Source organism: Chiloscyllium plagiosum, chromosome 19 (genome assembly GCF_004010195.1).
Source record: "Chiloscyllium plagiosum isolate BGI_BamShark_2017 chromosome 19, ASM401019v2, whole genome shotgun sequence".
In the NCBI taxonomy this organism is placed as follows: domain Eukaryota; kingdom Metazoa; phylum Chordata; class Chondrichthyes; order Orectolobiformes; family Hemiscylliidae; genus Chiloscyllium; species Chiloscyllium plagiosum.
In genome coordinates this window covers 33,880,339-33,902,484 of record NC_057728.1, presented here as the reverse complement: position 1 = coordinate 33,902,484, position 22,146 = coordinate 33,880,339, and the positions used below count along the sequence as shown (strand labels likewise).

At 37.3% G+C, this 22,146-nt stretch overlaps 1 protein-coding gene across 3 annotated transcripts in view; it reads left to right on the top strand.

Annotated features, from left to right (window-relative positions):
- Window positions 1-22,146, top strand: part of tmem168b (transmembrane protein 168b) — a 171,876-nt gene that overhangs the window by 102,675 nt on the left and 47,055 nt on the right. For all 3 annotated transcript variants that reach the window (XM_043709525.1, XM_043709526.1, XM_043709527.1), the window contains exons 4-5: window positions 1,535-1,649; window positions 13,572-13,894. In XM_043709525.1, the coding sequence (XP_043565460.1) occupies window positions 1,535-1,649; window positions 13,572-13,894 (438 nt within the window). The remainder of the gene's footprint in view (window positions 1-1,534; window positions 1,650-13,571; window positions 13,895-22,146) is intronic.

Below are 22,146 nucleotides of genomic sequence, written 5' to 3'. Positions count from 1 at the left end.
TCACCTTAACCTCCTTCCACCTATCGCATTCCCAACACCCCTCCCCCAAGTTCCTCCTCCCTACCTTTTATCTTAGCCTGCTTGGCACACCCTCCTCATTCCTGAAGAAGGGCTTATGCCCGAAACGTCGATTCTCCTTCTCCTTTGATACTGCCTGACCTGCTGCGCTTCTCCAGCAATACATTTTTATCTCAAATCAATCTTTGCCTTTCCAAATACATTGTTTTGTGTTCAGTGCTTGAGCTTTTTGAGTATATATACACATCCTGAGCACACTACAGTAAGTGATTAGGAAGCTGATGCCGAACTGCACCAGGGATCAAGGTTCAATTTCAGCCTCGGGCTGCTGTCTGTGTGGAGTTTGCACATTCTCCCCATGTCTGCTTGGGTTTTCTCTGGATGCTTCAGTTTCCTCCCACAGTCCAAAAAATGTGCAGGTTAGGTAGATTGGCCATGGTAAATTGCCACATAGCCTGCACATCCCTGCAAACTATGTGGATTAACCGTGGAAAATGCAGGGTCGTGGGGGCGCAGGGAGTGGGCTGCTCTTCACGATGGACTCGATGGGCTGAATGACCTGCTTTCACACTGTAGGGATTCTATGATTCTATGTTCATAGTCAGAATCTTTTTTTCCCAAGTTGAAATGTCTAACACCAGGCTTCATGCATTTAAGGTGAGAGGGGGGGAAGTTCAAAGGAGATGTAAGGGGCAAGGTTTTTACACTGTGTGTGGTAGGAGTGTGGAATGTCCTGCCAGGTGTGGTGGTGGAGGCAGAAACATTAGGGGCATTTAAGAGACTTTTAGATAAGCACATCAATATGCAAGCAATGGAGGGAATTGGTTTAATTTGGTGTCATGTTCAGCACAAAATTGAGAGCTGAAGGGCCCATTCCTATGCTGTATAGTTCTGTGTTCTATGTTTTATCTCCAGGACACAGGGCAATCAACTGCAGGCTTACACCAAGCAAAATGCTGTCTAGGAAACCTTTATGTATGGTGCTCAGACCTTCAAATCCAGAAGGTCCCACTGCAAATGAGAATGCTCTGTGTGCCAGTCCCATGAGATTCACTACTCCACTCACGTGTATAAATAATAAATTGAAAACCATGATATCATGCAAGTGACAATACTTAATATGCTCAGTGCCATAATTAAGATCCAAAATGGAACATTCCACCTATTAACTTAGTTTGTCTCTTCATAGATGCTGCCCGACCTGCTGAGTAATTCCAGCATTTTCTGTTTTGTTTTAATTAACCATCTGATACTGTCTAGCTTTGCACACAGAATAATGTACTTCTTTGAAAACTGAGGCTTTTTAGCAAATGTAGAGCTCCAATTCACTGTGAATTTTACTTTGATGGACAAGGAAAATTTATTTAAAATCTGTTTATAAAATATTTTATACCTAACTTTGTACTTTCTTTGTGTCAACCCATTCAGTATGTCTATGTGACTTGATGTATCCTAACATTATGATGTTCAGTCTTATTGGCTTTAATCATTTGACTGTAACCATTTTCTTTTCCAGTTTGGTATGTTTTTCAGGAAAGATCAGATTACTGGATGTTGGAAGCTGCTTTAATCCATTTTTGAAGTTTGATGAATTCCTAGCTGTTGGCATTGACATTGTACCTGCAGTGGAGGTACGTTATATAAATATACATATACATAGTACTTTAGAAATGAACATAGATTAGACATAAGCAATTGTTTGGAAGACTGGAGCATAGCATAGATGTTTAGAAAATAGGAATTGATTTACAAGGATGTTGCAAGGCTTGGAGGATTTGAGCTATAGGGAGAGGCTGAATAGGCTGAGACTGTTTTCCCTGGAGCGTCGGAGGCTAAGGGGTGACCTTAGAGGTTTATAAAATCATGAGGGGCACGGATAGGATAAATAGACAAGTCTTTTCCCTGGGGTCAGGGAGTCCAGAACTAGAGGGCATAGGTTTAGGGTGAGAAGGGAAAAATATAAAAGGGACAACTTTTCACACAGATGGTGGAACGTGTATAGAAAGAGCTGCCAGAGGAAGTGGTGGAAGTTGGTACAATTGCAACATTTAAAAAGCATCTGGGTATCTGAATAGAAAGGGTTTAGAGGGATATGGGTAAAGTGCTGGCAAATGGGACAAGGTTAGGTTGGGATGTCTGGTCGGCATGGACAAGTTGGACATAAGGGTCTGTTTCCATGCTGTATATCACTATGACTCTATGATTTTGATCAACTAGTTTTCTGAAGGAACTGCAAATGTGATTGATAAGGATAAGACAGTGCATGCTCATTAACTGTTCAGAGGATTTCAGAAAGCTATTTGACCGTGCCCCAAATAACCTAAGTCACAATAAGAGTGCTCAAAGGATAGTGGTAAAGCTTTAAGTTAAATTTATAAACTGAAAGGTACACAGCAAAGACTGATGGTGTGAAGATAATTTTCACAATGGAAGTGCTGACCATGAAGTTCCACAGAGATTAGAGTTGTAATTATTCTTGTTTATAACTTTAGGAATCACAGGGAAGAAAGGATATTATCCAAGAGGTTCAAATTAGATGAGTGCACATTGAGTGTAGTGGCAAATTATACTAATTAATCAATGCACAATAATCCAAATGGCATGCTAGGGCAGTGAGCAGTGGTTTTGAATGAAGTTCAGATGCAAAGGTAAAGTCTATAATCCAAAGAATTATCGTTTTGGTTGTAATCAAATTGCACTCATAATTGTGAATTTTCTCAAGCTTTTTTTTTGCCCAAGTTTCCATTCAAACTCATATCTCTATGACCAAACACAATGAGCATAATAGAGCAGTGTTACATTACAGTTTCTGCATTTCAAATTTTTCCTTTATTTTTAAAAGTGGCAATCTTTTGCAATTTTATTAATACAATAAATCTGCATTTTTAATCTTGTCCACCACATGTTGAGCCACATTTTAAACAACTGAAAATATTCTTATTCAACTTTGGTGACCTATTTAGTAGTTTAAGATTTTAATTTTAAGTAATTTTAGATAGTAACTATTTTGTAGTTGATTATCATCAAAAACTATTAAGAAGATGCTGTTTCTGTCTAAGAGCCTTCATGAAGATCTTTAAATGGGTACAATTTGTGGAAAGGATTGTGGGAATCAATTCAGTCCAGGAATTCAGTCAGCTTTGCGAGCAGAGCTGTCTACAAGTGCAATGTCTTTTTTTTTAAAGTAGGGCTAAAAGATTTTAAAATATATAATTTCTGCTGGATATAATTTGAGTTTCAAGTTCGTCAACCCTTTATGCTGATGATGTCAAATGTGCATTCTAGCAGGATCATGCTTTTGCAGATTTTTTTTTGTTGAATCCAGCCATGTCGATAGTCAAAGTCAGAAAGCAGCATAGCTTTGAAACGTGCTTATAGCTGGGCATTGACCATTACAAATGCTTTCTTCTGGGTCAGATCCTCCTCTTAGGTAAAGACAGAAGTTTGACATCCTGGTTTTGCAATCTTCCATTTGGTGTAACCTTTGTAAAGCATCGGTGGATCTTCCTCACATTTCACTTTCCCACCCAGCTTTGCAATGTCTGCAAACTTGGAGATAGTGTATTACATTTAGTTCCCATATCTAAATCATTAATATATATTGTGAATATCTAGGGTCCAAGCATTGATCCATGTGGTATCCCATTGGTCACAGGCTGCCACTCGGAAAATAACCTCTATTTCTATTCTATCTTTCCCTCTCTGTCAATCAGTTTTCTATCCATGAACCTATACTGCTCCCACACATTTTAATTTTATATGCTAATTTCTTTTGTGGGATCTTAGCAAATGCCTTCTAAAACCACATCTGCTGGTTTCCGTTTATCAACTCCACTAGTTACATCCTCAAAAAGTTCCAATACATTTGTCTAGCATGTTTTCCCTTTCATATATCCATGCTGACCCTGTCCTATCCTGTGACTATTTTCCAAGTGCTTTGCTATTAAATCTTTTATAATGAACTCTAGCATTTTCCCAATTACCCAGTAGTCAAACTAACTCATCTATAATTCCCTGTTTTCTCTCTACCTCCCTTTTTAAATAATGGGGTTACATTAGCTATCTTCTAATCCATAGGAACAGTTCCAGTGTCTTGCAAGATGATCGCCAACATATCCACCATTTCTAGAGTCACTTCTTTAAATATTCTGGGATGTACGTTATTGAGTCCTTGGGATTTATTGGCCTTTAATCCCATCAATTTCCCCAATATCATTTCCTACTAATACTGATGTCCTTAAATTCATCTCTCTCACACTAGACTATGTGTTCCTCTGTATTTTGTGTCGTCCTCTGTGAAGACAGAACCAAAATATAGGTTTAGTTAGTCTGCCATCCCGTTGTTCTCTAATATAACTTCGCAGTTTCTGATCATCTTGGACCGATGTTTATCTTCACTAGTTTTTTTCTTCACAAAGATATAGAAGCTTTTATAATCAGTTTGTATGTTATCTGCTAGCTTACTCTTGTATTTGTGCATTTACTTCACAACAACTAATTGGAAGTATTAAAATAATCATGTTGGTATGGTAAGTAACCATAACAAGAGATAAATACTATGTTAAACATAAAAGGCAAGACTTGGGGAAAGCAACAACTACAGGTATATATAAAAAATAATGCCAGACAAAAGAAAGGAATGAGAAAGCTTGAAAGGGAAGGCTAAGCTAAAGGAAAAAGTTTTTTTAAAAAAATGAAGAACAAATGAGAAAAGGAAATTTGGACTCATTAAAGACTCATGCATGCAATATGTAGTAATAGAAGTAAATGGCAGACTTATTAAAGAGTACCTTGTTTGCGTAGTGAAGATACAGAACAAAATACCAGCAATAGAAGGAAACTTAAACATATATTAAGACAATGATCTTGATAGATTTAAGATAAGAAGAGCAATGATGTTGTAAAATAATCTCCAGAATCTGATAATTTGCAACTCAGAATATTTAAAGAAACAGGTAGGAAAATTGCACAAGTATAACTGGAATTTTCCAGTTTTATCCTGATTCAGAAATTGTCTTTGGATTGGAAATTTGCAAATTTCACTACAATTGTTTAAAACGAAGGGAAAAAAAAATCGGGTAAGAGGCCTGTCAGTTTAATTTTAATTTTGAAGAGGTTGTTTCACTTTATCCTCACCGTGATTGACCACTTGGATAAGTATGAGATGATCAAAGAGGATCAGCATGGATTTGTGTTTGATAGGCTAAGGTTGCCTAAACTAGTTAAATTTATAAGGTGATACTTGCATGGTGGATTGTGGGATGTCAATGGGTATTGCCTGTATGAATTTGCAGGGGGCCTTTGATAGGATTTTACACAAGATATTAATAACAAAAGTTACATCTCTCAGAATTAGATGTAATTTTATTACACAGACTAGTAATTGGTTCGGAGGTAAGAGACAGGATTTAGGTATAAGCAATGTGTTCTCTGATTGGAGGGATGTAACAAGATCTGGAATCTGAGCTTCAAACTCTGCAGCAAATTCGGGAGGGGGAGAATTACCCGGACACTTTGTTTCAGGAGGCAGTCACACCCGGTAGATTAAGTAATTCAAATTCAGTTAGTGATCAGGAACAACAGGGTGTGACTGTAAGTAAGGCCGGTAGGGGGATTTTGAGTTCAGGAGTGGAGGAGCCTCAATCCTTGACCTTGTCCGATAGGTATGAGATTTTTGCTCCCTGTATGGATGAGGAAAAGGGCTGTGGACAGGAAGAACCAACTGACCATGGCACCATGGAGCAGATGGCCATTCAAGAGGAGGTGCCATAACACAAGTAGCTGTTATAGGGGATTGTATAATTAGGGGGAAAGATAGTACCCTTTGTGAGCCGGATCAGGAGTCCCGCATGGTGTGTTGTCTGCCCAGTCCCAAGGTGCAGGACATCTCCGACTGGCTTGAAAGGATATTGGAGTGGGAGGGAGAGGATTCAGTTGTTGTGGTCCATGTTGACACAAACAACAAAGGCAAGGCTAGGAAGGTAGACCTGTTTGGGGAGTAATGAGCACTAGAAAGGAAATTGAAGAACAGGTCGAGGGTCATAATTTCTGAATTACTGCCCGAGCCACATGCTGATTGGCATAGCGATAAGAAAATTAGGGAAGTAAACATGTGGCTAAGAGATTGGTTAGGCAAAGAGAGATTCCATTTCATGGGACATTGGTACAATAGTAATTACAGGGGCCTGAGAGAGGAACCGATGAAAATTGACTGGAAACAGAGAGCCGAGTGAGGAAGACAGCACAGCAACAATGGAAGAAGTTTCTGGGTGCAATTGAGGACACAGTACAGAGATTCATCCGAAAGAAAAGAAAGATTATCTTGGGATGGTGTTGATGGGGAGTTGTTGGAGATTAGACAGCCATGGCTGACAAAGGAAATCAGGAAATGTTTCATAGAAAAAGAGAGACCCTATAAAGTGGCTAAGAGCACTAAGAAATCAAAAGATTGGGAAGACTACAAAAACAAACAGAGGATAACAAAGAGAGAATTAAGAAAAGAGAAGATCAAATATGAGGGTCAGCTGGCCAGTAATATTAGAAATGATAGTAAAAGTTTCTTTCAATACATAAGAAACAAATAAGAGGCAAAAGTAGAAACTGAGCCGCTCCAAACTGATGCAGGAAGGCTAGTAATGTGAGATAAGGAAATAGTTGATGAACTTAATAAATACTTTGTGTCAGTCTTCATAGTGGAAGACATGAGTAATATCCCAACAATTAAGAAGAGTGAAGGGGCAGAGTTGAGTATGATAGTCATTACAAAGGGGAAAGTGCTAGAAAAGCTAAAAGGTCTAAAAATTGATAAATCTCCTGGCTCCGATGGGCAACATCCTAGAGTTCTGAGGGAGGTGGCTGAAGAAATAGCGGAGGTGTTGGTTGTAATCTTTCAAAAATCACTGGAGTCAGGGAAAGCCCAGATTGGAAAATCACTATTGAAACCCCCTTGTTCAAGAAAGGATCAAGACAAAAGATGGAAAATTATAGGCCGATTAGCCTAACCTCGGTTGTAGGTAAAATTCTAGAATCCATCGCTAAGGATGAGATTTCTAAACTCTTGGAAGTGCAGGGTCGAATTAGAACAAGTCGGCGTGGATTTAGTAAGGGGAGGTCGTACCTAACAAACCTGTTAGAATTCTTTGAAGAGGTAACATGTAAGTTAGACCAGGGAAATCCTAGACTTCCAAAAGGCCTTTGATAAGGTGCCTCACGGGAGGCTGCTGAGTAAGGTGAGGGCCCATGGTGTTCGAGGTGAGCTACTGCATGGATTGAGGATTGGCTGTCTGACAGAAGGCAGAGAGTTGGGATAAAAGGTTCTTTTTCGGAATGGCAGCTACTGACAAGTGGTGTCCCGCAGGGTTCATTGTTGGGGCTGCAGCTGTTCACTATATATTAATGATCTGAATGCAGGGACTGGCAGCATTCTGGTGAAGTTTGCTGATGATATGAAATTAGGCAGACAGGCAGGTAGTTCTGAGGAGGAGGAGGAGATTGCAGAAAGATTTATAGTTTAGGAGAATGGTCCAAGAAATGGCTGATGAAATTCAATGTGAGCAAATGCGAGGTCTTGCACTTTGGAAAAATGAATATGGGGACAGACTATTTTCTAAACGGTGAGAAAATCACTAAAGCCAAAGTACAAAGGGATCTAGGAGTGCTAGTCCAGGATTCTGTAAAGGTTGACTTGCAGGTTGAGTCCGTGATTAAGAAAACAAATGTAATTTTGTCATTTATCTCAAGAGGGTTGGAATGTAAAAACAGCGATGTGCTACTGAGACTTTATAAAGCTCTGGTTAGGCCCCATTTAGAATATTGTGTCCAATTTTGGGCCCCACACCTCCAGAAAAGACATTGGCACTGGACGTGTCCAGCGGAGATCCACATGGATGATCCCTGGAATGGTAGGCCTAACATACGATGAACAGCTGAGGATCCTAGGATTGTATTCATTAAAGTTTAGAAGGTTGAGGGGAGATCTAATAGAAACTTACAAGATAATGCATAGCTAAGAAAGAGTGGACGCTGGGAATTTGTTTCCATCAGGTGGGAATACTAGGACCCTTGGGCACAGCCTTAGAATTAGTGGGGGTCAATTTAAAATGGAAATGAGGGAGACATTTCTTCAGCTTACCACTAAAACATTCCTTGACTGTTACCAAATTTGGTATTTTAAAGTTAACTAAGTTTAAACTGACGTGTAAATAGATTAAGAATCTGGTTTTGTTTCTCTGGCAGCATGTAAACAGTAATGCAGAAGACTTTGGGTAACACGTAAACATGAATAGAGCTTTACGACATAACCAACACATAATTTGAGACTGAAGCATCAAGATAAATAGTCAAAAATATTTCACAACATGATACTGAAGAAAATAAGAATGAAGTAAATGTTTCCTGTCTTTGTTGACATGGTCATATTTAGTATTAGAACTGGGATGGTAAAGGAGATGAACTTGGAGGGAATAGGGAAGAGTGATACTGAAGCAGCTAATTTCTTTGAATTGTGGTCCACAAACAAAAATTTCAGTGTCCTAGAGCCATCAGATAATCAAACAGGAGTAAACATACTCCATTCAAATGGCTATTTCCATTTTACTGAATTTTTATCAAATATGCTATGGGATTTTCTCCTCTTAGTCTACTCTTTACATTTATGATTACCAATTTATTTTGGTATTTTCAGGCTGAAGCTACATCATCCTCAAGGGTAAAAGCTAGCTCCAAGTGTTTTTAGTTTGGAAAGTTTTGAATAGTAACATTCTTCAGTCCTAAACTTGAGCACATTATTTTTCTTATTTGCATTTTCATTTCACAGTAGTTTGGGATATCATGTCAAATAAAATCTGATGTTTCACTGTATATATTTAAAGTATCATATCACTTGGCACCTTTTGACAAATTGTACAATGCACTCTTGGTTTATCATTTCACAACTGCGTTATCTCTATGCTTTATCTTGATGGTGTGGATCCTCGATATCTTTGTTCACAAGAAAATAATTTCCTGATAATATATTGGATGTAATCTCTGCAATGTGTATTAAATTATTAATGCATTGTGCTGTTGCCATTAGAACAGAAACTGCAAGAAAAACACAGGCAAATTAATGGAATTTCACCGTATTGACTTCAGTGTGTGTTCATTGGGTAATATGAAGAAATTCTGGGATTTCTGGACACATGTTGACATTGTGGTAGTATCTATACCAAATGGAGTGCAGCAGTTCAAGAAGGCAGCTCATCTTAAGTATTGGCAGGAAATGCTGGTCCAACCAGTGTCGCCCACATCCCTGAAATCACTTTTAAAGCAATACTCGCAAGCCATGCCACATTCCATGAACAAATAAATTCCAAAAAATTCTCCTCAATTAGTCTCCCCCGAATAGGATTCAGTCTTATGAACCTCCACTGTTTCAATGGCAAGAATGTCTTCTTTTAGAAATGGACCAGCGCTGTATATACAATTGAAGCAAAATTTATTTGCTCCTGTACTCAAGTGGAATTTGAATTCAATAATAATCTGCACTTGGGCGTCACATGATGACCATGAATCCATTGTCAATTGTCAGGCAAAACTCATCTGGTTCACTAATGTCTTTGAGGGAAGGAAACTGCCATCCTGCCCTGATATGGCCTACATATGAATCCAGACCCACAGTAATGTGGTTGACTCTTAATGCCGTCTTAATGCAATTAGGAATGGGCAATAAATGCTGGCCTCAAACCAATTGATATATTCTTTCAATCTCATCACAGCCAATTTCCTCCACATATCTTCATAATTGGCTTTGTTTAGATTTAAGACCTTAGTTACATCTCTTTCCAACTTAATTAAAAATTCAACCATAATATTCCCTAAAGATTCTTTCATGAAATTCCTAATTAGCCCTTTCTCATTACATAATCGATCAAAGATAGTTTGCACACTAGTCAGTTCTTCAACATATGCTGTAGAAAACAGTATCAGACACATTCCAAAAATTCTGCCTTCTCAGTATTGGTGCTGTCAGATTTAACCAGTCTATATATCAGAGTCGAAAAGTGTGGTGCTGGAAAAGCACAGCCAGTCAGACAGCATTTGAGCAGAGGAATCGATGTTTCGAGCATAAACTCTTCATGCTCCTTGGATGCTGCCTGATCAGCTGTGCTTTCCAGCATCTCACTTTTGGACTCTGATCTCCAGTATCTGCAGTCCTCACTATATTTCCCTTGCTATATGCAACTGTAATTTGCTGATACATGGCAGCTATATATTACCACTCCTACCATATTTGCTGCCATTAATGTTTTAGTTCCTCCCAAATGAATTCTACATCCTGTTCTTCTGATCAAGGATTTTATCTTTTACTACTAGAACTACCCCACCTCATTTTCTCTTTGCTTGTCCCTCCTAAATGTTGAATATCCTTTAATACTCACTTCCTCGTCATAGTCATCCTGCAGCCATACCTCCATAATAGGAATTAAATCATACCTTTTTACATTTATTAGTACTATCTTGTTGAGAATGCTATGTGGATTCAAGTAGAGTGCCATTATTTTTTTAAAACACTATTTTGACATTTGAGAATTTTATTTCTGTTGCTTTGCACTTTCATTTACAGCTGTTCTACTTCCCAAAACAGCTATCTTTTTATGTATTGCCATTCTTTCACTATTGCTGGGTCAAAATGCTCAAACTCCCTTCCGTACAGCATTGTGGAAGGATTTCAGTAGATCAGAAAAGCAGCTCGCTTCTTTAGGGCAACTAGGAAGTGGCCATAAATGCTGGTCTAGCCAGTGACATTTGCATCTCATGAACAAATAAAAAAATTCCAGAGAATTCCCTGATCATCACTCTGACTTACGAAGGTGCTAGTAAATAGAATATTAAACTCAATCCAGCTAAAGAGTAAACTGCCCTCCTTGCATAGGTTCCACCAGCACAGAATGGGGAGGGATTGTGGGCTGTGTATTAGTGAGTTAGGAAGCATTTAAAGAGAGGACGACCACACAAATTTGAACAGCAATCAGAAGCAGTAGATCGAAGTCGGTTGGCAAAGCAACCTGCACCTGCTCATCCAGGTGAGCAGTAAGTAACCACGAGGAATTACATAGCTTACAGTTCATAAGTGCGAAAGAAGGTAAAAACATTAATGTAGACTAATTTTAAACTTTTAAACACATTCCAAATTTGATCGAAGTTTTATATTTGTAGGTACTAAATTCATCATTCTTAAAATATTTGTAATAATGCAAAACCTGTTTTACAACTATTTTAAACATCCTAAATATGGCTGTCTGAAGCATAATCTAAGAGTTGCATATACACAAGTTGCAATATGCTAAGATTTACGTATACTGGCAAGTAAGATTAAAAAAGAACTTTGTTCTAAAATTGTTTGCCATCAAGTCTTAATTATTGTTGGCTTTCACTCAATTTGGGGATGATCTAATCTAATCTAATCTCTGCTCAGGATCAGAAGATTCTGCCATGAGTCTTGAAGTGACTGAATTGGCTGATATCTTGGACAATGTGTTTTGCTTTACATGTATATAATCCAGCAAGTTCATGCTCTGTTGTTTTTACGGATTTCTTCCCATATTATACGCACAGACTGCATTGAAATGATGAGGGCAATTTTTTATACAAATGGATTGACCTACAGATATGACCGTAACAGAAGGTAGACAAAGAGAAAACTAATATTGCTACTTTCTTGAAATCTAATAATTCCGTCCATTTGAAATCACTACTGATCATAAGAAAGTGTGATAAGAAATCATATATTTATCATAAAAATATGTCAGGTCTCTATCCTCAACCACGCTCTCATTTGTCAACCTAGACTGAGGCTTGAGTGGCACATGTATTAAATGATTAAAATGGAACACCAAAGAAGATATTTCAGATTCTTCAATATTACCTATTCATTAACAAAAATTCAAGAGAAGCTCATTCTTGCAAATAGCATTTATTCACATTAATAATTCTTTATGGCCTTTTTCCATACATGATCTGGCACCATGGTCTTGATTTTGTGACCACCTGGATTGGGAGCAGAGGGGCAGGTAAAGCCCACCTTTAAAAATTACAGCCTGCACTTTGTATTTTCAGCCCAAGGTGGCAGGTTGATTTGGGAGTTGGACCAAATGATCCATGAAGAGCGAAGGAGGCTGCCAATTCCCAAAGCAGGTTCGGCAAAAAGCCTTCCAAGGTTCGCCTGCAATTTGTTCAAAGTATAAAGACTAAAATATAAAATGTCCTTCCTTCGTCCATTGCCTCCTTCCCTCACTGCTCTCATCCCACCATGCCACCAAATACCCTCCACCTACCTTCACCTAGAAAGTACATAGAATTATAGAATCCCTACAGTGTGGAAACAGGCCATTTGGCCCATCAGGTCCACTCCAAAGAGTAATCCACCCAGACCCATTCCCCTACCCTATTACTCTATATTTACCCCTGACTAATGGATCTAACCTACACATCCTGGAACACTCAAGCCAATTCACCTAACCTGCACGTCTTTGAATTGTGGGTGGAGCACCCAGAGGAAACCCGTACAGACGTGGACAATGTGCAAGCTCCACACAGACCATCACCAGAGGCTGGATTCGAACCCGGTATTATGAGGCAGCTGTGCTGAGCCATTATGCTGCCAACCCTACCCATACCCATCTATACACATTCCCTCCGTGATCTTTCATACTGCTATCCTTCCAGTCAACCCGACGGTTCATTATAGCCTCTATGTCAACTCAGCAAATCGTGTGCCCACCTGAACCTTTTGGGGAGACTTAGGCAACTAGGGATTTGAAATAGGCCAACATCATATCAACAGTTTTTTTTAAGTAGGAATGTATGCTGATGAAGTACTCCTCAGCAAGTCTTGGACAACAACACTGCCTGAGGTGGATATGTAGCAAATAACATTTGCGGCACAAAAATGCCAGGCAGTGACCATCCCCAACAAGAGATGGAACTGATATTGAATTATGTACCAGCACATCCAATAAATTAATTTTAAAAATACACTTTCTATGCAATCATGCTATTTTTCACAATCCAAGTTAATGTCTTACCCCCCTCAAGGGCAGCTTACCTCCCTCAAAATTGCTCCAGTACCTTAACTTTCCAAAAGAAATGCACTGCGAACAGACCTGCTTTTACGTAGTCTAATCCCGATTCTCAGGGTTCCACACTCCAGGGACTCAAAAATCCCATTTCATTGGAGGTAGCTGAACATTTAAATGCCTTTGGGAACGTGTGAACAACCGACCATTCCCACAAAAATGGGAGATGATGTATTTGTGGTGGGGCTTGGGGTTTCCAACTTCTTCTGGCATTTTCATCATAGCAGAGAGATTGTCCATCAAAATGAACATCTGACCTGAATTTCTCCATTCAGTAAGACTATTACTAAATGTTAACATAATATATATATTGCACACTGTATTTCATTACCTGACAGTTACATATTTTTGTGACATGCCTTCCCAAGATTTTATGCACAATAGCTAGGCTGTGAAGAAATAATCTTGTAATTAATAATCTTTGTTTTTGTTTTTCAGAGCGTATACAAATGTGACTTCCTCAATCTTCAGCTGCAACAGCCCCTCCAGCTTGCTCAAGATGCAATAAATGCTTTTCTCAGGCAGCTAAAAAATCCCATTGACTCTCTTCCGGGAGAGCTGTTTCATGTTGTTGTTTTTTCACTTTTGCTGTCTTACTTTCCTGCCCCTTACCAACGTTGGATCTGCTGTAAAAAAGCCCATGAACTTCTTGCACTCCATGGTCTGCTCCTAATTATCACCCCTGATTCTTCTCATCAAAACCGTCATGCTTATATGATTAAGAGCTGGAAAACTGCCATTGAATCTTTAGGATTCAAAAGGTACAAATATGTGAAGTTCTCCCACATGCATCTCCTAGCTTTTCGAAAAATTTCTCTGCAGACGACAAGTGACCTAGTCAGCAGAAATTACCCAGAGATGCTATTTATTCCACAGGATTTCAATAACATAGATGAAGAGGAACACTCAGATGCCAGTCACCAAGATAGATCAGAATTGGAAGATGACCAGATAGCTTACAGTTTTTTGGAACTACCTGATGCCCCCTATGATTCAGACTCTGGAGAGAGCCAAGCCAGCTCTATTCCATTCCATGAAATAGATGAACCAGTTTTACTTTTAAGCTAACCTAGGACTTCTAGTCATTTGCTACCAGAGCTGCTGTGTTGCCAAAATAATTCTGCTGCATTATGTAACTTGTATTGTATACAAAATATGCAGTACAGTTTGCACATAGAAAATGTGAAAAGTTTACAAAGTGGAATACTCTTTCTATATCTGTTAGAAGATGAAAGTGTTTGAGGGGTATTTAAACAAACCATCCACCTGGTAATGTACTCCAAAAGCAACAACATCAGTGTAAATCAAAAAGAAGCTGACTACCTAAATGTCAAATTAAATGCCTGATATTGCAGTATCATCTGATCAGCTTTGTGAATTGGAAATTACCCTAGTACTTTAAATTTAAAGGTTTTACAAGTGACCATGCCATTCTATTGATTACTGCAGGGGAAACAATAAAATGTTTACTAAACAATTAGATTAATAGAATCAAAAATTAGGAAAACTTTTGCCAAAGCAAAAATGTATTTATGATTTCAAACATAATGGGCATTTTCTGTATTTAATCTGTCTATGTTTCTAAATTTCACTTACATGAGTGCATTGTTGCGTGTTGTCAACTTGTTTGCAGCCAGGAACTTGATTTATACGGGATATCAATTCTGAAACAGGTGTTGTTTACCCCTAATTTTGTTGCTTTGACAAATTTGAAAGAAAGGCAAGACAAATTTCTTTTAAGAATTTACATTTCTGATGGCTGCCTATAGTTAGGCTATATTTCATATTATTTCTGTTTGTAACTTTGCAGTTAGTTTCACAGAAGATAATGTTAAATTTTCTTGACAAGCAACTTACTATGTTCAGTTTTTGAACAAACTGGCATTGGAATTTTTGAAAAGTATATGCCATCTTGTCCTTATGATCTTTGGATGATGATCTCTCAAGAAAGTAAAATCATTGTAGTGAGGGGAGTAGTCAGCATCTGTGGTAAAGCTGTGGTAAGTAAATTGAGGAACAAAGCAAGAGCCTCTTAGCGTAATTATATGCCACTGAAGAGGATGGTTGCCTGAAATTTGTGTATTGTATAAATCTGTGCATAGTAGATTTTTCTTATTAGTGTTCTTTTCTAGCATGTTGAACAGACAGGTAAACGCATGCATCTTATCCTGTTATTAGCAGATGTACTCATCTGAAAAAAAGTTGCATTTATCCAGTCAAAAGAAATGAAGCAAAAAGTGTGATTATTTTTCCTGATTGGATTATGGATTGAACATTTAAGCTAACAATTGGCAGTGAAATATATAGAATGTAATGGCTTTTTTAATGATCATTGCAATTGTGCTGAAATGGATTACATTCAAATTTACAACTTATTTATGCAATCCTCTTTCTAACTAACCATATTTTGTTTTTAAAAAAAGTTTTTGTCACTTCAAGAAGATTGATCTTATGACATTACGACACAAGGGAACTTCAATTCACATTATAGTTTTTAGCTGTGGATATCTCTTTCCCTTTCAGCATGCAAAGAATCAGCTACATTTATTGTGCATACCACATATATGACTAAGTGGACAAGTACCCAAATTATAGTTATCTACTTCAGAATAGCTGGTTTGCCTTTTCTATATGAGGTGCCATAAAAAGTTATTTGATGCATGGAGTCCGTGAATATGCAGCCTTTTCAACCAAAACAATTTACTCAAAACTCATTCTTCAACACTTTCCCTCCATTCCCCTATGTTTATCATTTCAAACCAGTTTACTTTAAAAGATTGATATATTTTATAAAAGCCATTTATACTAAAACATTCCATGCTCTAATGACTCAGTGAAGGCAAAAAAAAAGTTATAATTTTCCCTCTTGGTTCCACTGGTAGTAATTCAAATTTGTGTGGCCTCCGTACTAATTTTTGATAAGTTTTCCATTAGCAAAATCCTAATAGTTCCTCAACTGCATTTAGGTCCTGCCAGCAACTCAGGACCATTACCTGCTCAATATTCTTGTCCTTTAGTAGGTATTCCACATATTTAAATAGGTGCAATAAACTGCTGGTACTTTTAAAATAGATTTAGAATGACATATAATTGTCCAAAGGCTATAAAAGGAATATGTTTTCTTAGGGCACTATTCTAAGAAATTCTAAGTGTGAGATAAAAAAAATTAAATGGCATTCAAAATAAATGTTCATAAAACTGTTTGTAATAAGAAAAATAGTCTCCCTTTTTTATAACTGTATCAAACAGTAATTTTTCACATTTCTATCCAATGTCTTAGCCCTGAACTGTTGACTGGCTAAGCAGTATGTAGCATCCTAAAAGATGGAATTTTATTCTGTTTTGCCCCAGACATTTGGGGCTTAATTTCGAACTAATCTACGTAAATTTTCCATTGATGCAGTTAAAATAACTTCCCCTGAAGGGTTCACTTGTAACCTGACATATATTTAGTATCAGCAATTTTTATAACAGTGTATAATTATTAAATACAATCACTAACATATTTTCTCTGCAAATTGACCTTGAATTGTGTAGTATATTTTTCAGTTTGCATGTTCCTAAGTGTCAAGCTACTACTGATCTCTACAACTGTGAAGCATATTAATAACACTAACTATAATAGATGCAGTTCACATGCTGTTTGTTTTTCAAAAGAGTAAGATATTGCTTCTCCTGTCAACTGAACAAGTCTCAAAACCCATTTCTTCAAGCTTTTACAAATGCACTGGTATGTAAAGAAATTAAAATACTTCCATTCATAAATAATGCAAAGATAATTCAATAACTAATTGAATACTGAAATATGTTTTAACAGATCACACTCAGTTTAAATTTGTTTACATTCATTAATCATTTATGAATTTTATAAATGATCAAATCCAGCAGTTGAGAACAAATTGAATGGAATTATGTGTTTCCTTTTTCAAACAAAAATTTCAGTGACAGAGTTATAGACCAAGAAGAATGCCATGATTCCCTATGGCCCAAATTTAAATAGGCTCATGCCTTTATATGGAGCTTTGCTAATTGCAGCTACATGGGTAAAATCTGATAATAGATCAAAGTTATATTTTTGATCCAATGAAAACAAGGATTTATCTCATTTTTAAAAGTATGAATTTCTTGTAAACATATAATTTTAAGTTTAAGAAACACTAAACAAATTGTTAATAAGACAAGTGTGTGGGTTAAATGTAGGTTTGATGTTTTTATATGACAAACTAAAAAAAAGCTTTTTTTATTCAAATCTTTCACAGCACAATTCTGCATAACAAATTTTGTAGCATAGATGTGCAAAAATTTGAATAATTATTGAAATTTAAAAGGATGTTACTTGGCTCGGTATTTCAATATGCACAAGTATCCTGTTCACCAGCCAAAGGTTAGCAGGTAAAATAGCATTTTGAAAATGCCACTGTGTGGAATTGTGTTTCAATGTTGCATTTTGGGAAAAGTTTACCTCATAATGAGGTTTTGCACTTAAACCTTGTGATCTGGGTTACAACTATTTTGCTTTACATTTCAACTGATACTTGATCTACTCTGACTTAGACTTTAATAGGTTAAATTTGTTTTGTTCCAGTTAATTTCTATAGTGTCAGAACTAAAACTTGGCATTCCTGTGAAGATTTCAACAGCTTTTTTTTGCCATTCAGATTTATATTATTGATTTACTTTATTGTTAAACTGTTCATGTTGTGAATATTCACCATCATAGATGCCAAAGACTGAAGTGGCATTTTGCTTAGGAGTCCTTTATACTATGGTTAGCTAGAAACTTAATTTGAAAAGTGTCAAATTCCATTAATTTCTTTTGGACAAAAAAAATTACCTTAATTTATTTTGAAAACAATAATCTGAAATTGTTTAAAAAAAATCTACATCTTCAGGAAGTAATTGCAAGTAACCATAAATCTTCTAAACTTTTGTTCTCCTTAGATTTTGCATTGCAGAAACAGCTAATCTATAATTGGAATTATTGAATTTTCATTTTATCTATTGTTTTGAGAAATATAACTAGTTTGGTTAACAAGCAGTTATAAAAATCTTCACCTGAATTTACCAATTACTTTTTATTTAACCTTTTTATACTAGTGTTTAAAATATGATGAAAATACTGAAGTTGTTATTTCTGGAAAGTTGGCAAGCTAAAATTGTATAATTAACCAAACTGAGAGTCTGATATTATGTGGTTAAATATAAGATCAATTCGTGCCACCTAATATTGTTTCATGTATACCATTTAAAAAAAATAGTAACTATAAATTGTAATTTGACACTAACATTCTGCCCAAGTATTGGTTTGCTGAATGGTATGGTTGATACTAACAGATATAAAAACCTTAAATTTGTTTACTGAGTTAATCATTCCTTTAAGTATTTCTGTATTTCTACATCTGTATATCTATATAGGTTGGACAAAGTGATGGAAAACTCAAGTAATGCCAAATAATACATTTTTAGTTATTGCATCAGTATCAGATCCTACTAAAATGAATGTGACTTTTTCTACTGTATGTAAATTTCATTTTTCTTACTGGAAGTGCTTAAAATGATACTTGTTGACAATGGTCACTTAATATGGTGAAACTGCATTGTGACATATCTACGGTTTTCTGAGTGTCAGCTGTGTAGTTGCTAAGGCAATAAATTGAAATTTTCAAGGTACATTATTGTGCATTTTTCTGACTGAAATGTGGTATTGGACTATGTAGTATTTATTTTTAGTATTGCAAACTACATATGTAGACAGTTCTGACGAGCTGAGAATTGATGATGATGTGTTCAAAACCGTGAGTCAAAATAATCAGTTTCATGGCAGATATTGTAACTCAGCAGAAGTGAAATATGAAAATTTAATCAGGCTTTGAAAGGATGTGAGGAATTGTGTCAGAAATGGGTTTTAATGTGCCAATCTTAGTTTGAGAGGATTGGTTCAAATTTGGAAAAAAAGGATATCACTATTCAAATAGAAAGTTCTCCACTAAAGTATGATGGAACTTGCCATGAAACTTGCAACATTTCTTTATTGCTCACCTCAAAGCATTTTCCTATGTTTAGAATTTACTTGTCTAAAATGGTTCTCCAATCTCACATTTCTCTAGCACCTTTCACAAAGTAAGGGTATTCTTAAATATTTAACAGTTATAAAGTAACTTTGGCCTCTGTGACTGAATTTTAACTTGCCTGATTTGCTGGGAGTAGGGAGATTGTGAAAGCATGAGAAAACCCACACACCAATTGTCCCACACACCAATCAATTTTAGCTCCACCGTGTGACATCACAAGTAAGCCCTCTGCCCAAGAGTCAGACTGATGGTTTCCAGTCAAACAGGAGAAATCCAAAGAAGGCTACAGACTAAGGATGGGCTGTGGCCCAGAGTTGAGGTTAGAGGAGAACTAATGGCTTTAGCGGGGGTGGGGACTGTGGATAAGTGGAGTTATCAGACACCTGGATGAGAGGGCCCCAAAGCTCTGGAATGCCCTACTTATACTTTTCTACTATTCTACTACCTTCTTTATGACAGTCCTTAAAAATCTATTGTTTTGAGCACACTTTTGATCATTTATTTTAAAATGCTATGATCCCCATAGAGAACAACTTTTAAAAAAAGGTTCATTTCCCAGCAACCAAGAAACAACAGTCCACAATTTCACATTTGGAGACATTTACCGAAACAAACTAAAGTCAACATATACTAAACATTAATTAATAGACAACTAATATGCCAAATGAAAGGAAACATACTTCCCCATTAAGTAATAAACTCGACCAAAATACTTTATGCCACAATCATAGCAGATAGATAACCAAGAAGATTCAATTCAAAGACCATCTTCGTTTTCAGGAGTTTCCCTGCTACCTGGGCAAGTTTTTCAGTGTCATTTGAACTTCATTTTCACTTAGTCTTCTGTGTATTTCCACATTGACTTCTGGTAGCAAGCTGCAGAAATCCACAAGTCTCATCTCTTCAAAAAGACAGTCAGTTCCACCATCATCCTGTTTGATGGCTATCATTTAAAAAAAAGTCTTGTCTACCTTTTTTAGGAGCAGCTATTTCCATTGCCCCCTCATTGATTTCAATGTATGTGTATCTACTTAGAAAAAAAAGCTGCTTCCATTTTGTGGCAAAATGTGAAAACTCATTTGATTCTCCAAAAGTTACATTTAGAAATTACATGGGCCTGCAATGAGAGGTTATGTAACTCGCGCTTCTGGTTCTTTTGAGTTTAAAAGCCTAAGAGAGAATGACACTGAAAGGTGCATGATTCTGAAGTGGTTTCATAGCCTAGACACTCAGAGATTGACTCCAATAGTCAGAGAGGAAAAAGTGAGAACTGCAGATGCTGGAGATCAGAGCTGAAAATGTGTTGCTGGAAAAGCGCAGCAGGTCAGGCAGCATCCAAGGAGCAGGAGAATCGACGTTTCAGGCATGAGCCCTTCTTCAGGAATGGGCTCCTGAAGAAGGGCTCATGCCCGAAACGTCGATCTCCTGCTCCTTGGATGCTGCCTGACCTGCTGTGCTTTTCCAGCAACACATTTTCAGCTCCAATGGTCAGAGGACCTAAAACACAGTTATACTCTCGAGTTAAGGAGTTGATCATATAGAAATGAGATGAGAAGAAATTATTTCACTCAGAGGGTTGTCAATCCTGGAGTTCTACACTCCAAAGGGTTGTGGAAGCACATAGGTTAAATAAAATTAAGACTGGGATCAACAAGATTTTTTTGTATCAGAGAATCTACAGATATGGGAAATACACAGGAAAGTGGAGTTGAAACTTAAGATCAGCCATGAATGACTGAGCAGTTTTGATGGGCCACTTGATCTACTCCTATTTCTTATGCTCTGTCTCCAGCCACATCACTCCCCATTCAGAACATAGTAATGATTTTTCAACAATACAATTAAAATTGTAGGCATTTTAATAACTAATTTACTACATGCAGTACAGGTTCTTTTCCCTTCTGTTAGAGTTCACGATTAAATATCTGTCTTGGCAGCATTATAAAGCTTACCCTGTAATCACCACCTGTGTTGACAATTGCAACTTAAAATCTGGCTTGTGGGAGTAATTTTGAAAATTACTTGAAATCACTTGAAAATTAGAAGTTCTTTTACTAATGGCCAATTCTTTTAACCCTGTGCAAAAGAAATATTTTCATTTAGCAAAGTTGCACATGTACTCGTTGAAAAATTTGTACCAAGGTTTTGCCCTCAGCCTCTTTGTAAATTCATCAGATTTTCTTTCCTTATTGGGCTTCCTAAATCCATACTCCAGTTCAATACTCAGAGTCATAGAGATGTACAGCATGGAAACAAACCCTTCGGTCCAAGCCGTCCATGCCGACCAGATATCCCAACCCAATCTAGTCCCACCTGCCTGCACCCAGCCCATATCCCTCCAAACCCTTCCTATTCATATACCCATCCAAATGCCTCTTAAATGTTGCAATTGTACCAGCCTCCACCACTTCCTCTGGCAGCTCATTCCATACACGTATCACCCTCTGTGTGAAAGAGTTCCCCCGTAGGTCTCTTTTATATCTTTTTACCCCTCTCACCCTAAACCTATGCCCTCTAATTCTGGACTCCCTGACCCCAGGGGAAAAAAATATTGCCTATTTACCCTATCCATGCCCCTCATAATTTTGTAAACCTCTATAAGGTCACCCCTCAGCCTCCAGGGAAAACAGCCCTAGACTGTTCAGCCTCTCCCTATCGCTCAAATCCTCCAACCCTGGCAACATCCTTGTAAATCTTTTCTGAACCCTTTCAAGTTTCACAACATTTTTCAGATGGGAAGGAGATCAGAATTGCATGCAATATTCCAACAGTGATTTTAACCAATGTCCTGTACAGCCGCAACAGGACCTCCCAACTCCTGTACTCAGTACTCTGACCAATAAAGGAAAGCATACCAAACGCTGCCTTCACTATCCTATCTACCTGCAACTCCACTTTCAAGGAGCTATGAACCTGCACTCCAAGGTCTCTTTGTTCAGCAA